The sequence below is a fragment of the Mesocricetus auratus genome, unplaced genomic scaffold (assembly GCF_017639785.1).
Source record: "Mesocricetus auratus isolate SY011 unplaced genomic scaffold, BCM_Maur_2.0 Super-Scaffold_100031, whole genome shotgun sequence".
NCBI lineage: Eukaryota > Metazoa > Chordata > Mammalia > Rodentia > Cricetidae > Mesocricetus > Mesocricetus auratus.
Window position 1 is genome coordinate 17,979,083 of NW_024429212.1, and position 17,980 is coordinate 17,997,062.

At 38.4% G+C, this 17,980-nt stretch overlaps 2 protein-coding genes across 2 annotated transcripts; both read right to left on the reverse strand.

Annotated features, from left to right (window-relative positions):
• Positions 1-562: 562 nt before the first annotated feature.
• LOC101832041 (olfactory receptor 2B6-like) lies at positions 563-1,507 on the reverse strand. The gene has a single exon (XM_005077419.1). It carries the CDS (start codon positions 1,505-1,507, stop codon positions 563-565), a length of 945 nt encoding a protein of 314 aa, XP_005077476.1.
• A 1,987-nt stretch (positions 1,508-3,494) lies between these two features.
• Positions 3,495-16,463, reverse strand: LOC101843416 (olfactory receptor 2G3-like). The gene is made up of 3 exons (XM_040733396.1): positions 15,540-16,463; positions 13,501-13,531; positions 3,495-3,508 (listed from the first exon to the last, which is right to left on the reverse strand). Exons 1-3 carry the CDS (start codon positions 16,461-16,463, stop codon positions 3,495-3,497), a joined length of 969 nt encoding a protein of 322 aa, XP_040589330.1.
• Positions 16,464-17,980: the final 1,517 nt, after the last annotated feature.

A 17,980-nucleotide genomic window follows, 5' to 3' on the forward strand; every position in this document is an offset into this window, starting at 1 on the left:
ACAAGAACACATCATAGAGTCGAAGATTTGACCCAGGATACAACTCAAGTGGTGAAAGTAAGATCCAAATTTAATCTGTAAGCTCCACCCACCCAAGGATCAGGTAACTGGAAATTTCAGGGAGTGGTCCTGATTCAAGTTCATCTTGGTCAGTATTTAGTATTTAAATAAAGCTTGTTTAAAATTTGGCTCAAAATGATGAAATTGTTTTTTCTCTTGTGAATCTCAGGATTAACAGAAGAAAGTCATTTTTTGTTGCCTTTACTCAGAATCACAAATGGTATGGCCACAAAGTGTTTTATGAACTCTTCAATCACAGTGTTCAGTTCTGCCTGCAGCTTAAGCATAGCTTAATGTTATTGTAACAATGAGAGATCTATTGCCCTTTTATAAGTACCTGAGTGCAGCATAGCTTTAACCAAGAGTTGATTGTGTCCTTCTTGGTCCACTGAATGTGAACTCTGTTGCATCTGTTAGATGATTTCCTCATCAATTCCAAGTCCAGAGTCTTGTTTGAGGGGCAAATCTGTCTATTCTTGCTTCTTTAATATTTCTTTAGCTATTATCTCGCTTTGACCCAAAACTCCTTCGTCAGTGCCCTTCTCAGGGCAGCCTTCACATCCTTGTTCCTCAAAGTATAGATGAATGGGTTGAGTGTAGGTGTAACAATGCCATAGAACAGAGCCATGATCTTGCCCCTATCATGAGAATAGCTTGAGGGAGGCTGAACATACATACTGATGGCTGTGAAGTAGAATAGGAAGACCACCAGCAGATGTGACGCACAGGTATTAAAGGCTTTCCAGCGACTTTCAGCAGAACGGATTTTCAGCACTGCTTGAGCAATGAACACGTAGGTACCCAGGATGAGGCTGAGTGGCACCAAGAGCAGCAAAGCTCCAAGGACATTGAGCTCAGCTTCATTCACAGTTGTATCAGTACAAGCTAGTTTCAAAAGGGCTGGGACTTCACAGAAGAAATGGTCTATTACCCGCTGTCCACACCTTGGGGCTACCACAGTGAGAGTGGACTGCACAAGAGAGTTTGCAAAGCCACTAATCCAGGTCCCTGTGGCCATATGAATACACCGCCTCTGGCTCATGATGATAGGATAGTGAAGGGGCTTGCAAATGGCAGCAAAGCGATCAAAGGCCATGATGGCCAGAAGAATGCATTCAGTTGAGCCCAAGGCCAAGAAAATATAAAGCTGGGCCACACACCCACCATAACTGATGGTCTTTTCTGGCCCTCTAAGGTTGACCAACATCTGAGGGACAGTACTGGTAGTATAGCATAGATCCAGAAGAGAAAGATTGGAGACAAAAAAGTACATGGGGCTGTCAAGCTGGGGGTCTAGTCGGGAAACTAGGATAATGGAGATATTACCAAATAAGGCAAATATGTAGGCCACCAGAAAAATTACAAAGAGAGGTGTCTCCAGCCAAGGCCGGTCAGAAAATCCCAGTAAGATGAAGTTATCTATCAAGCTCTGATTGTTGGTCCACATATTAGTATTAATATGTAAAATTCTATCTACAACCTGTAAATATCCAATTTCAAGATTGACATCACTGAGTCAAGAGGAAACAACTGAGAATTGGAAGTAGGTCATGCTGAGAAAAAATTACCATTTTCTCTGTTCAATGTTGTGTCAATGTTGTTGTAACACTGAAAGATCAGCCATGTACCCAGGGAATGTTAAGTAATGACTGGCTAATTCAAGTTAACAATTCTCTGACTTTTGCTACATTTTGTTTTAAAACGTGTCAGTAGTCCTACCATTGGCTCCACATGACATGGGTATTTAGTAGTGACAACACAGTATAGATTAACACAAATTTGGAGAAGACAGATTCTTCCAAATCACTTGGCCAAACGACAGCAGGTGAAAAGCACTGAATCTGTGTCTTAGGCAGAGCTAAGGCACCTTGGCACTTCCATCTTTCTCACAGTGAGAATGAGGCCAGGAACCTCATGGGGCCTGGAACATTGCATAAATCCTGGGTGATAAGAAGACAGCATGTCAGGACTTCTTGTGTTCTTTCCAAGCTGTTGTGCCCATCCTATGAAGAGAAGGAAAGCATCATAGAGGAAAGCCAAACATCTGAGCAGGGGCTCAGCATTTCAGACCTAAGATATTTATACAATGTGGATGTGCTGTTTAAAAATATCTATATAAAGTTGGACTTTAAATCTTAGAGGAATGCTAGAGTTTCAAATATTCATATCTTTGTATAACCTACATATGAATTTCTAATTTCTCAGTGTTATCAACACACACGGAGGTACACATTTCCCTTATGCCTCCAGTATTCTGAAGTATAGATCACTAGGTCCCAGTTGTCCCATTCAAATCTTGGCATTCATTTACATAATCATTTATGAAAAGTAACCTTAATGGACAATTTTTCTGGTTCTTGTCTTAAATAGTTTTGTTGGGATGGGAAATAATTCAATTGGTAAAAGGCTTGCTGCACAAGCCTGATAACCCAAGTTCTATCATTGGAGCCTACATTATTAAAAAGTAAAGTCACATATGGTGACAGACGGTGACAACTCACATCTGTAATCATAGTACTCCTACAGTAAGACTGGAAGCAGAGACAGAATAATCCACCAGAAGTTCCTGTGTGCACCACAGCAGCAGAAAAAAAAGAGAAACCCTGTTTTAAAGCAAGGTGGAAGAAAAGAAATAATTACTTAAGTTGTCCTTAACCTCAACACACATGCTTAGACATGCATATCCACACAGTGACATACAAATATGTATATACACAATAAATAAATACATGCTTAAGTTCATTTTTGCTTAAATCCCTATATTTGAGTAAACTTGCCCTGAATTTCTTTCTGAATTTTTATAAAAGGCATTTTTTCTTCCACCTTCGAATCCCAGTAATTCTGTTCACTAACTGTATGATCTTGAAGTATCATTACTTTTTCGTGCTTCAATATTCTTCTTCTTTGAAACAAGCATTGCTATATTTATATAAGTAAACATACAAACTGCAAGTCTACCTCAGTTTTGGTTCTATGCCAGCTATTTAATAACTGTGGATTCTTCATTTACCTGGCATAAGTTCCCAAACATACTGTGCTTGCCTTATATACAACTGCATAATTGGTATTGCACAATTGACAGTATCTATTAGGAAGCAGTAAACAGTACAAAGGAAACTTTGATGTGACTGCTAAAAGGACAATTTCAGATCTACTGACTAAATTTCTGACCCCCTTGTTCTGTCGCATCCTATTATTACAATCACACAATGGTAGGCTTAATGGCTTTAGTTGGCCAGGCCTATTTTCTAAGTCTGTCTTATTGATCTATAAGTAGGAAAAAATGACATTGAGGAATGATATGGAGAGATACTTTCTTCACACCTTAACCTCAGTGCCATTATATACAAGTCAGGTGTGATGGCATACCCCTGTCTTCCCAACATTCGGGAGGCAGAAGCAGGATTGCAAGTTTGAAGTCAGCCTGGGATACATTATATAACCATGTCTAAAAACGAAAAAAAAGACAAAAATCATTAAATCTAAAACAGAGTTCAGTCATAACCTCAATGCCTTCATTTTGTTTATCATAATTATTTTGGTATCCAAAAGCAGCCATTCTCTGAATCGCATTTTCCTGTATCATGCAAATTGTCAACTGGACCAGTTTTTATCAGTCTATTCACTAAATCTGTAGTTCCCAAGAAACACCAAAGTAGAAACATGAAATTCAGATTAGTGTCCCATAATATGTAGCTTTCCAACTAGTGTCCTATTTCCATCTTGAAAGCACACTGACTGATTAGGAAGCCAGTTTTGCCTTCATGCCTAGTTGATCATTCATGCCTCAGCACAAAAATTTTCAGGGGTTCTTGATATTCAGACAGTTATATTGAAAAGAGGTCTTAGGCTCAGAATTTCATGAAATAATGGCTTGAAGCTTGCTGAAGTTGCACTGACACAGGCAGCACTTGCTTATGCTGGTGTGAGGCTGAACTGCTGTTATCCACACTGAAAGGGTTACCATACTATAAAGCATTTTAAAGTAGTTTTTTCTTTATTCTGTACTTATCCTTCAGATTTAGTAATTGTCTTAAGATGAATTCCACATTTATTATATTCATTATTATGTGATTATTCCCATAAAGAAATATATATACATATATATGTTTGGTTTTTGAACTGAGTATGTTTTTCTGACTAGAGTAATTGAGTATTCTTCATAAGTAGCTGTATGACTTTAGGAACAAGAGCTTATATTAGACTATATAATTTATAATAGATGTTTACTGCTTGATAATTAATTTAGAATTGCCCAAAACAAGTAACTACTACTTTAAAAAATATTCTGACAGATGAGATTACATTAGTATCGTAATTAATTTCATTGATATTTCCTCTCACCTGACCCCAGAAAAAGCTTTTGCTTTTTCATTCCAAGGCTGAATCATAATACAACTATTCTATATTTTACTCAACACTTTGTCCTCCTACCTTTAATTATAAAATTTGTGTCACTAATTAACCAATAAGTACATTCATTTTACTTGGTAAGAATCAATGGACTTTAATTATGTCACTTCATATCTTGTAGAAATTCCATCAGTTAAAAAATCAAAAACTTGAATATAAACTCTATATTACTTTCATGAAAATTGGAAATTGAAATCTATTTATTTTGTATATTAAAGACAAACAGCTGTACAATATGATGCAGGATTTAAGTTGGAATGTAAGCAATAGCAAAAGTATTAGGAACTTACACAGTAAATTGCTATAGAATTATTCCAGAAATTTCCAGGTGCCTATGATCATCTATGGAAAATTAGGTTGACTATTAAAACTTCTACTTTATGGACTCTATTATTGTTATCACTCTAACTCCACTTTTCATTTTAAACTTGTCCCATTTAATTCCATTCTTCCACTTCTCATCCAGGGATTGTATCTTTAGAGACAGTGTCTGAGAAAGATGCTACTTTCTTATATTATATTGCGAAAGAAATGAGACAGGTAGCATTTCCAGTTGAGAAGAGGATTGTTATAATAGATTTTCTTTACTTGGCAGTAACAAAACCTTAATTTTTGTACCCTTGACTGAAAGTTTGCCTTGATTAACAAAGAAATTTTTCTTTGGGATTGTAAATTTAATCATGGACAGGTACTTCTCAGCACTCAAGTAACTTCTGTTCAATAAGAATCTTTTAAAGGGCAACTGCATAATATTGTCTTTATCCTGTGTGGATAAAGTCTTTGCAAAGACTGCATTCAGAATATCAGTTTTATTTTTTTATAAACGGTAAAAGCTGAGAGCCTTTTACTGTGTTTCAAAATGATTATCATACTATTTCCCCAATTTTCACATTATTCCATCATTTATCTTCAAATAGGTACACCTATTTGTTTCTGTTTTTAAATGCTACCGATTTTCTGAGATAAATATGGGCTGTTTTCAATAAATTCAAATTAAACCCTATTATATGAAACAGTACAGCAATAATAGATGAATTACAGCATATTTTAAGCTTTTAAATACTTAATATGCTTCTAATATTAAATATTTACACATACAGAATAAAAGTGAATATTGATAAAAGAAGGCCAATTCTTAAGTTAAAAAGCAGAGTTGAGAAAAGAAAATAGAGAAGAGTGGGAGGGAAAGAGATGTGTACGAAGACTGTACATTTGACTAACAAAAGATGCTTGCATAAATACCTGCTAAATAGTACCATAGAAAGAAATAGAACAAAATAGTAAAATGAGGGTGGCAATTAAGGCTAACTCAGGCAATTCAGTTGATTTGCCTTGAAAGGACTATGGGTAGGGAGAGTTGTTGACTTTTTGATATATAAGAAAATTATGTCATTTAGTACATAATTTAATTTATATAAATGAGAAGTAAAAATAAGGTTGTGGTCTCCATTAGGGGAGAAATTGGAGATGCAAGACATATCTAATATGACTCACTAAAAAGTATGAAAAGGAAAGAATGATCCAGAGATGGGGGTCTGACCTTAGGGCTTACACCAGGGAGCTAATTTTCTCCTATGTTTAAATTTTGCTGTGCTTCCCACTTTCTATACTGGCTCAGATATATGCTAATAATACAAATTTGCTTATATATTGCTGTGGTTTTTAACTTCTTGATTTGGCTATTGGATGTCCTTATTGTAAACTGTCAGATTTAAGCAACTTTTAAGTTATTGAAATGTTTGGCCTTTCAGTACTAAATAGATTTGTACAAATTATCTCTCTTTTAACAACCATAAACATTGAAATGGAAATAGTTTCAATCTGGAAAGCTTTAAAATTTCTGTCTACAGATATTTAAATACAGATCCCGGTTCTGAATCTAAATGGCTTGAGCAATGATGTATATTCTCGCAGCCTTCCTAATAAAAGTATGAGAAGTATCTGTGCAAACTAAAATGCACATATCAGAGTTTCTATAAACACACACATATTTATAAATATATATATTCTACACATGTATACAATCCTTCTCATGACCATATTTGATTGTTTCTTACAATAAGCCTCTAAATAAGTATTACTGTTTTTTTCAATTGAAGAGAAGAAACAAGTACAAGGAAGTTACATTCAGCACTTGCTCAAGTTTGTAAACTCAGAAACCAAGATTGAATGGTGTTACATTTTGAATCCAGCATCAGTATATTTTTCATAATCCTTAAAATGAAAACATAGATGACAAGAAAGAATTAACTTTTCAGTCTAAAAGTATTGTTTGATATTTTTTCTCATCCCACTCCTGGGATCCAGAGCAAAATTAAGCAGTGGTTTGACTCACCTGCTCTCTCCAGATGTTTCATCTATAGAGATTGTGCATAATGATCAGGATTGGAGGGAGGTGGGTCTATGGCTCAGAGAAAGCATGAAGATCCAGTTGTGTCTGAATTTCTTCTTTCCAACCTATTAAAAGGCCAATTTTAAGTAATCAGCTCCAATTTATGATCATGTTCCGGCCCCACAGATCAACAGGAAGCTTCCCCCATTTCCTTAGTTGCATCCTGTATTAAACCTCTGAGGTTCAACATAATTATCACTATTGTTGCCAGCATGTCCTGAAGAAAAGAACCAGAGAGACCAGACAGAAAGAAAGACCTAAAAACAAAGAGGAAATAAATTTTAAAGAAAAACATAAACTTCAAGAAGAAATCAAACCAATTTGAGTAAGACTTAGTCGCAGGACTAACCCACACAGCTTCTAGATTAGAACTAAAAATAGTTAAAATTCCCTTCATAAGAGCTTACAGTTTTTGGAAAAGTAGAATAACTTTATGAAGTTGTGTAATGTTTACCAAGTATGACTATTGCAAAGAGAATTGCTGTTATTAACAGGTTTGTGTGGACCTGGAAACTATCCAACATTTAGGCAGAGTTTTTAATTGTTGTCAGTTGTAGCATACATAATTCTCCTAATATTTTTTTATCTTTTTACATTTAAATTAGAAACAAGCTTGCTTCACGTGTCAGTCCCAGCTCCCTCTCCCTCCCCCCCTCCCCTGTTAACCCAGCACCCCCTATTCTCCCCACCCAATACCTACTCCTTTACCCTCCATGGGGCGTCTCTAGAGTCTGTTATTTCATCCAGGGAAGGGCCTAGGCCCTCCCCCATGTGCCCAGACTGAGAGAGCATGCCTCAATGTGGAATGGGCACCCAAAGTCCATTTGTATGCCAGGGATAAATATTAATCAACTGCCCAAGGCCCCATAGATTGCCTAGGCCTCCTCCCTGACACCCACATTCAGGGGGTCTGGATCAGTCCCATGCTGGCCTCTCAGCCATCAGTTTGGGGGTCCAAGAGCTCCCCCTTGTTCAAGTCAGCTGTCTCTGTGGATTTCACCAGCCTGGTCTTGACCCCTTTGCTCTTCACTCCTCCCTCTCTGTCACTGGGTTCCAGGACTTCAGTTCAGTGTTTAGCTTTGAGTGTCTGCCTCTGCTTCCATCAGTCACTGGATAAAGGTTCTAGGATGGCATATAAGGTAGTTGTCAAACTCATTATCAGGAGGGACATTTAAGGTAGTCTCTCCACTAGTGCTTAGTTTGACAGTTGGTGTCATTCTTGTAGATCTCTAGAAATCTCACTAGTGCCAGATATCTCCTCAATCCTATAATGACTCCCTCTATTAGGGCATCTCTCATCCTGCTTGCCTCTATTCTTACCCCAACTCAATCTTTCTGCTCCACCATGTCCTCATCTCCCCTCCTGTTCTCCCGCACTCTTTTTGCCGGATCCCTGCCCCTCTGCTCAGGAGATCTTGCCTCATTCCCATTCTCTGGGGTACTATGCATATCTCTCTTAGGGTCCTTCCTGTTTCCCAGGTTCTCTGGCAGTGGGATTTAGACTGACACTCCCCTGATCCATGTCTAAAATCCATATATGAGTGAGTACATATCATGTTTGTCTTTTTATGACTGGGTTACCTCACTCAAGATGGTTTCTTCTAGTGCCATCCATTTGCCTGCAAATTCCAAGATTCCAGTGGTTTTTTTTTCCCGCTGAGTAGTACTCCACTGTGTGAATGTACAATATTTTCTCTATCCACTCTTCAGTTGAAGGACATCCAGGCTGCTTTCAGGTTCTGGCTATTACAAATAATGCTGCTATAAACATAGTGGAACAGACATCCTTGTTGTATGGATATGCATCTTTTGGGTATATGCCTAAGAGTGGAATTGCTGGGTCTTGTGGTAGACTGATTCCCATTTTCCTGAGGAATCTCCAAAGTGACTATATGAATTGGCACTCCCACCAGCAGTGGAGAAGTGTTCCCCTCCCTCCACATCCTCTCCAGAATAAACTGTCATTGGTGTTTTTTTTTTTTATTTTAGTCATTCTGACAAGAGTGAGATGGTATCTCTGAGTTGCTTTGATTTGCATTACCCTGATGGCTACAGACATTGAGCACTTTCTTAAGTGTCCCTTGGCCATTTTAGACACCTCTATTAAGAATTTTCTATTTAGTTCTGTACCCCATTTTTTTCTATTCAAAACTTCATTTTTTAAAAATATTTTTTTATTATTTTAATTTTAAATAGCTTGTTTTACATGTCAATCCCAGTTCCCTCTCCCTCCCCTCTTTCCCCACCCCTCTACCATCCCCCCATCCTCCCACCCTATTGCCAATTCCTTCCACATAGGGGATAGAGTCTGTCATTTCACTCAGGGCAGGGTCCAGGCACTCCCCTAAGAGACCAGCCAGAGAGAGCAACCCTCTTTGTGTTGTGGACACACGATGTCTGTTAGTATTCAAGGGATAAACACTGATCCACTGCTCAGGACCCCATAGGTAGCCCAGGCCTCCTCACTGACTCTCACATTCAGGGGGTCTGGATCGGTCCCATGCTGGCCTCCCAGCTGTCGGTCTGGGGTCCAAGAGCTCTCCCCTGTTCGGATCAGCTGTCTCTGCTGGTTTTGCCAGCCCATTCTTTGCCAATTTGCTCATCGCTCCTCTCTCTCTGTCGCTGGGTTCCTTGGGTTCTGTTCAGTGTTTAACTGTAGGTGTTTGCCTCTGCTTCCATCAGTCACTGGATGAAGGCTCCAGGATGGTTATAGACATCAAGTTCATTATCAGGAATGGGCATTCGAGGTGGTCTCTCCACAATTGCTTATCTTGCCAATTGGTGTCATCCCTTTAGATCACTAGAGGTCACAATGGTGCCTGATCTGTCTTCTAATCTATGATTCCCTCTTCCCCCTATCCTACCCCCCCCAGTCAACCTTCCTGTTCCCCCATGACCTACTCTCTTTTCCTCTTCTCCCCCTCTCTATTTCCCAGCTTCCCCTCCCCCTCCCCCTCACCGTGTTCCCCATCTGTTCAGAGCATCTTGCCTCATTTCTCTTCTCTTGGGTACCATGCATATCTTTTAGGTTCTTTCCTGTTTCCCAGACTCTCTGTCAGTGGAAGTGCAGACTGGCACTCCCCTGATCTATGTCTAAAATCCATATATGAGTGAGTACATACCATGTTTGTCTTTTTGTGACTGGGTTACCTCACTCAGGATGGTTTCTTCCAGTGCTATCCATTTACCTGCGAATTTCAAGATTCCATTGTTTTTTTCTGCTGAGTGTGTTTTGGAGATTTGCTTCTTGAGTTCTTTGTAAATTTTGGAGATCAGCCCTCTGTCTGATGTGGGGTTAGTGAATATCTTTTCCCATTCCGTGGGCTGCCTTTTTGTCTTGTTGACTGTGTCCTTTAAATTATAGAAGCTTCTCAGTTTCAGGAGGTCCCATTTATTAATTGTCAATCTCAGAGTCTATGCTACTGGAGTTATGTTCAGGAAGTACCAATTCATTTGGGGTACCTCCCACTTTCTCTTCTAAGAGGCTCAGTGTGGCTGGATTTATGTTGAGGTCTTTGATTCATTTGGACTTAAGTTTTGTGCATGGTGATAGACACGGATCTATCTGCATTCTTTTACATGCCAGCATCAAGTCTGCCAGAACCATTTGTTGAAGATGCTTTCTTTTTTCCATTGTATTATTTTAGTTTGTTTGTGGAAGATCAGGTGTTCAAATGTGTATGGATTAATATTGGGTTGCTTAATTCAATTCTATTGATCTACTTGCCTATTTTTGTGCCAATACCAAGCCGTTTTCATGACTATAGATTGAGGTCAGGGATGGTGATGCCTCCGGATGTTGCTTTGTTGAACAGGGTTGTTTTGGCTATCCTGGGTCTTTTGTTTTTCCATACAAAGTTGATTATTGTTCTCTCAAGGTCTGTGAAGAATTTTGCTGGGTTTTAATGGGGATTATGTTAAATTTGTATATTGCTTTCAATAAGATTTCATTTTTACTATATTGATCTTACCTATCCAAGAGCATGGTAGATCTTTCCATTTTTCTGGTGTCTTCTTTAATTTCTTTCTTTAAAGACTCAAAGTTCTTGTGATGCAGGTCTTTCACTTTGTTGGTTAACATTACCCCAAGGTATTTTATGTTGTTTGTGGCAATTGTAAAGGGTGATGTTTCTCTGATTTCTTTCTCAACTCTTTTATTGTCTGTAGGCCTACTGATTTTTTGAGTTGTTATTGTATCCTGCCACTTTGCTAAAGGTATTTATCAGCTGTAGGAGTTCCCTGATAGAGTTTTTTGGATCACTTATGTAAAGTATCCTATTCTCTGCAAATAGCAAAAGTTTGACCTCTTCCTTTCTAATTTATATCCCTTTGATCTCCTTTTGTTGTCTTATTGCACTAGATAGAACTTCAAGCACAATATTGAAGAAGTATGGAGAGAGTGGATAGCCTTGTCTTGTTCCTGATTTTAGCGGAATTGCATTGCATTTCTGTCCATTTAGTTTGATGTTGGTTGTTGGTTTGCTGTATATAGCTTTTATTATGTTTAGGTATGTTCCTGTTAACCCTGATCTCTCCACATCCATGTTCATGAACGGGTGTTAGATTTTGTCAAAGGCTTATTCAGCATCTAATGAGATGATTGTGTGATTTTTGTTTCTCAGCTTGTTTATATGGTGGATTCCATTGGTGGATTTTCGTATGTTGAACGATCCCTGCATCCTTGGCTTGAAGCCTACTTGATCATGGTGGATGATTTATTTGATGTATTCTTAGATCCGATTTGCCAATATTTTATTGAGTATTTTTGCATCAATGTTCATGAGGGATATTGGTCTGAAGTTCTTTTTGTTAGTTCTGTCATTTTGTGGCGTGGGTATCAAGGGTATTGAAGCCACATAGAAAGCATTTGGCAAAGACCTTCTGCTTCTGTTGCATGGAATACTTTGAGGAGAATTGGTATAAGCTGTTCTTTGAATTTTTGGTACAATTATGCACTGATGCCATCTGACCCTAGGCTTTTTTTTTGTTGGGAGACTTTTGATGACAGTTTCTATTTCCTTAGGGGTTATAGGTCTATTTAAATGCTTATCTGCTCTTGATTTAATTTTGGCAAGTGATATCTATCCAGAAAATTGTCCATTTCCTTTAGATTTTCAAATTTTGTGGAGTACAGGTTTTCAAAGTATGACCTGATGATTCTCTGGATTTCTTCAGTGTCCATTGTTATGTGCCCCTTTTCATTTCTGATTTTGTTTATTTGCATGTTCACACTCTGCCATTTTTGGTAGTTTGCATAATGGTTTGTCTATCTTGTTGATTTTCTCTAAGAACCAACTCTTTGTTACATTATTCTTTGTATTGTTTTCCTAGTTTCTACTTTATTGATTTCAGTCCTCAATTTGAATATTTCCTGGCATCTACTCCTCCTGGGTGAGTTTGCTTCTTTATGATCTAGAGCTTTCAATTGTGCTGTTAATTCTGTAGTGTAACTATTCTTCAGTTTCTTCATGTGGGCACTTAGTGCCGGCTTGGATATGTGGTCAATGCCACTGTCAGATGCTCGTGCACATTAATAAGTAGGACTTCCTGAAACTGAGAAGCTTCTGTAAGGCAAAGGACATAGTCAGCAAGACAAAAAGGCAACTCACAGAATGGGAAAAGATATTCACTAACCCCACATCTGACATAGGGCTGGTCTCCAGAATTTACCAAGAACTCAAGAAGCAAGTCCCCAATACACCAAAGGATCCAATCAGAAAGTGGGGTACAGAACTAAATAGAGATTCACAGTAGAGGAATCTAAAATGGCTGAGAGACACGAAAGTGCTCAACATCCTTAGCCATCTGGGAAATGCAAATCAAATCAACTCTGAGATACTTTCTTACTCCTGTCAGAGTGGCTAAAACCAAAAACTCCAATGACAGTTTATACTGGAGAGGATGTGCAGAAGGGGGAATACTCCTCCACTGCTGGTCGGAGTGCCAATTCATAAAGCCATTTTGGAAATCAATACGGAGATTCCTCAGGAAAATGGGAATCAGTCTATCACAAGACCCAGCAATTCTACTCTTAGGCGTATACCCAAAAGATGCACATTCATACAACAAGGACGTCTGTTACAGTATGTTCATAGCAGCATTATTTGTAATAGCCAGAACTTGGAAGCAACCTAGATGCCCCTCAACTGAAGAGTGGATAGAGAAAATGTGGTACATTTACACAATGGAGTACTATTCAGTAGGAAAAAAACAATGGAATCTTGGAATTTGCAGGCAAATGGATGGCACTAGAAGAAATAATCCTGAGTGAGGTAACCCAGTCACAAAAAGACAAGCATGGTATGTACTCACTCATATATGGATTCTGGATTTTAGACATGAATCAGGGAAGTACCAGTATACAATCCCACTGCCAGAGAGTCTGGGAAACAGAATCTTCATCCAACAACTGATGGAGGCAGAGGCAGACTCCCACATATGGAAAGCATGGGGCTGACCCAGACCCTCTGAATGTGGGTGTCAGTGAGGAGGCCTAGGTAATCTATGGAGCCTTGGGTAATATTTATCACTGATGTACAAATAGACTTTTAGTGCCCATCCCACAGTGAGGGGTGCTCTCTCAGCCTGGACTCTTGTGGGAGGGCCTGAACCCTGCCCTGGAAAAGGTGACAGACTCTCGAGATCCACCATGGAGGCCCTCACCCTCTATGGGAATTGGAGTGGAGATTGGGTGGGGGATTTGGGGGCCTGGTGGGGAGGATGGGGGAGGAGGGGGAGAGAGAAGGAGCTGGGATTGACATGTGAAACAAGCTTGTTTCTAACTTAAATTTTTAAAAAAAGGAAGAAAAAAAGGCCTGAAAGAAACCATCAAGAGAGTGTGCGAGTTTCTTTTTCCCTAACCCCCTCAGATAAAAAATCTAGTACACACTCACTCCCTGGATTCACTTTGAGCCCTGCTCTGCTGTGGGCTGGCCTCCTATGCATGGATTACAGAAAATTGTAAACAGGTAACAGGAGATAATAAGAAAATATGTAACTCATACTATAAGAACTAATTATGAGAAAAGGCATCAAATAGATAAGTATACAGGTAAATACTGGATTGTGCTGGTATATACTTTCAGAAATAATTTAAGTAAGGGCCATGTGTGTTATAGCTACAATAAGTGAAAACCTTCACTGCTGGGAGGTGAACTAGGTAACTAGACACAGGTTATAATCCAGTTTGGTAAGAATATCTTTTAGAGTTTGTGTTCATGTCAGTGTGAGGAATACATCTTCCCCATACTCTGTAATCAGAAATCAGGAAAATCAAACCTTGTGCTACAAATAAGTCATCACCGTTAGACTGCTGTTGAATCAAATAATCTCATCACAGTAAACTGTTTCATAAAAGTACTCTTTACACAAATCAACTAACAAACTCATTTTTAGATGTCTAAAGCATAATCTGCTTGATTATTACTTGTGGATTGAGTAAGGTATCAGTAATTACTACTAACTTCTTGGATAATTCATCTCTGGAAAAAATTATTATGTCCACCAAGATGACTCTCCTTGACAGTATATGTTTTACTAGAAAGAGAAACAGTTTACTAGGAGTAAATGTTACTGACTCTTTACTGTTTTCCTAACTAAGCCGATACAGCATGAAGTTGGACTCATGTTAAAAATGACGCAGCCAAGACCCTAGCCTTTCCTATTTCAGATACTACTATTTATTGTGACACACAGAGAATCTGTTTTGGAATGATGCCTTAGATTTCATTTACATCACTAAAATCAAGTAGGACAACTGAGCAAGGAGGGACATATAGGAGGGCTTAGAGGGAGGAAAAGGAGGAAGAAAGCTGTAATTATCATATAATCTTAAAAATAATTTAGTAAAACTGAATGACAGAAGAATTACATTTAAAAATATGTTACAAAGAAATAACAAAAATTACCTCATTTTGGTCACATTTTCAAGTAATTATTATTTTCATTCATATATGGATGCAAGTAGATAGATTCATATATGAGTGCAAGTAGATAAATAACTGCAAACTGGGTAAAAATATTAGTTGATATAATTGAACATGATAAGCCCAAGTAGATCAACAATATTATAATAATTAAATATTTTTGAGGACTTGCTATTTATTTATCATTTAGTATCAAATATATTGGTTATCATAAAGATGAGCATTATTTTTTATCTCATAACATCTAAATCTTCATTTAGTCATTGAAGATTTGACTAAAATTTGCATAAGTTCAAAAAAGAAGTAGTGGAGTTAAAAATCCCAAGTCTGTGTTCTGTCTAAGTTCCCCCCTGTTTTCTACAATATTGAGGGTGGAGCTTGTTGTAAAAGTGGGAACAGCTGCTTTCTAGGATTATTAGAATATTTGTGGGAAGGGACATGCAATGGGGAATTATGGTAATGTTTGTGAGTTCGTATAAAGGAGAAATAAAAGAAGGGTGGGGAGAATCCAGAGAGTGTGAGACAACCATGGTCATTGAGGGTATGGGGAAATGTTGTCTCCTGGGTCCCAGAGCATCCTGGGAAGAGACTGAAAAGATAGACCCAAGGCCAAGGGCAAGGCAACACTGGAAAAACATCGGTGAGCCTCAAAGGCCAGTAGGACTCCAGTTCAGGAGTATAAGACAGCATGTTCAGGATCCTCTTGTCATAAAATCACGGTCACCATGTGCTCTGCTTTGTTTGCACACTCCAGAGTCTCTATTAAGGAGCCGTCCCAGAGCCCCCTTCACTTCCTTATTCCGCAGTGTATAGATGAGTGGATTAAGGGTCGGGGTCATGACTGTATAGAAGAGAGAGATGAACTTCCCGTGGGTGTGGGCGTAAGAACTGTTCGGCTGGATGTAGATGGCAGTGATGCTCCCATAGAAGAGGGACACCACCATCAAGTGGGATCCACATGTGCCCAGGGCTCTGCGCCAAGCCTGGGCTGATTTGATTCTTATAACTGCCTTGACTATGTATCCATAGGACGTCAGTATCAGTGCTAAGGGTAAAAGCAGCAAGACCAATGAGGCCACAAAGAGCTGGATTTCATTGGCATGAATGTCTACACAGGCAAGTTTGATCATGGAAGGGACCTCACAGAAGAAATGGTGCAGCCACAGGTGACCACAACGGGGAAGCCAAAGAGTGACTGTTCCCTGGATGAGAGCATTTCCTATTCCACTGAGCCACGAGATTCCTGCTAGAGCCCGGCAGAGCTGTGGATTCATCACAGCTACATAGTGGAGAGGTTTGCATACAGCAGCATAGCGGTCAAAAGCCATGACTGCCAGGAGAATACACTCAGTAGAGCCCAGAGTCAGAGACACATAAAGCTGCACTGCACAGCCCAGGACTGTGATGGTCTTGGCTGGTCCTTTCAGGTTCCACAGCAGTTGGGGGACAATACTGGTGGTGAAACAGATGTCCACGAGGGAGAGGTGAGTAAGAAAAAAGTACATAGGGGTTTTGAGTTTAGGGTCTATTGAAGAGATCAGAATAATTATTGTATTTCCCACCAGAGTGAGAAGATAGGAAATTAAAATGACTACGAAGAGTGTTCGTTCCAGGTCTGGCTGGTCTGAGAAACCTTCCAGAATGAAGTCATCATTGACACTGCCGTTAATCATCCCTGTCACCTGGTGTAGACAAGGATGAAAACATTACAAATTAAGAGAATGTCACAATATCAATGTCCATAAAATAATTTAAAATGCTGATACTGAAGAAATTTGCAGTGACTTATGGATCAGTGTCTTTTGGAAGCTGAAGAATTTTTACAGGAAGGATACGAGTATTTAGTAGGCTACTGTAGAAACAGTCTTTGCCTGAGACTGAGGAACTGAGACAGTTTGTCACAGAAGAAAATATATCTAGAGAACAAATGTATTTGATCCATTTATAACATAACAATTCATTCAAATTAAAAAGTGTTTGGTGTCTTTAATGTTTAGTATAAATAATAATTTTTAAAAATCTACTTTCTTCAACTACAACTCTTAAACTAGTCAGTTTTTTTTAAGTTTAAAAAACATGAACAACAGATTCTGGATATTTATAATGTACTATAATTTACTATAATGTAAAATATCAAACACTTGTGTATTGATGAAACTGTATTTTCATTTGCGTCAGGCTTATGCATACATGAATTTAAAAAAGATGCTTCTTGTGGGAATCATTAGCTCATCCAGTGTACCAGCTACTAGCTTGTAGCAAATTGGATCAGACAGTGAATTTACACAGCTCCCCTTCTCAGCTGTGTGGTCCTGGATGGAGTTACTGGCTTTCTGGTTTTATACGTTGAAAGAGAAGGTGAGTGCCTTTGAATGTAGGGCATATTTGCCAATGTAACTAGGACTCCTCAGGAGGATGAAAGAGGTTGCTTCAATGTGTATCCAACATTAATTTTTCCTCAAGAATATTAAAGAAATAACTTTAAGAACTTGAAATATTTACAAATACTAATCCTTTCGTGCCCAAAGACGGTTACTATGCCCATGTATAATGCAGTTGGTACCTGGCATCGGTGCAATCATTCAAGCATTAAAATTCTTTCTTAATTACAACTTCATATCCTTTACTTGTTTTATTTTAGAAAAATTAATTGTGGAAGTAACATATGAAATAATTCTTAACTTTTGAAAAATTGCATTTATCATATAAAACTGTTACAGAACTCAGTTAAAATTAAATCTGGGAGGGACGGGTAATGGATCCAGACATTCAATAATCAAAAACCATGTGACGCACCTGAATGATGACTGAAAATAGGGAGAGGGCTACACAGTCACAAAAAGGGAATATGAAGGAACCCCTAAGGAGCAAGCCATGTTGCATGTATATGCTAATAGCATACATATATCTAGACATCTATATACGCATTTATCATATATGTATATGCACATGTACATGTATGTTGCATTAACTTAGATGTAATGTGTATAGAATATATATAGTTTTAATTCTAATAAAGGCATTCACAGTTACATATACATGCACCTGCACCCATAAAACACAAATAAGTGGCTATTATTTTCTCACTTTGTTGCCATCAAAGGAATGAAATGAAGACAGATATACTACTTCTGTTCTACTCCTGTTCATGGGAATATTACCCATCTTGGTCAAGTGAAACACTTTTATG

Bases quoted from the DNA above. Each gene is read 5' to 3' on its own strand.
- LOC101843416 (XM_040733396.1), bottom strand. From the start codon at position 16,463: ATGATTAACGGCAGTGTCAATGATGACTTCATTCTGGAAGGTTTCTCA. The intron at 13,532-15,539 runs GTGTGCAAACAA...CAATTCCCATAG, and splicing joins TCCTTAATAGAGACTCTGGA to AGGGTGAGGGCCTCCATGGT.
- LOC101832041 (XM_005077419.1), bottom strand. From the start codon at position 1,507: ATGTGGACCAACAATCAGAGCTTGATAGATAACTTCATCTTACTGGGA.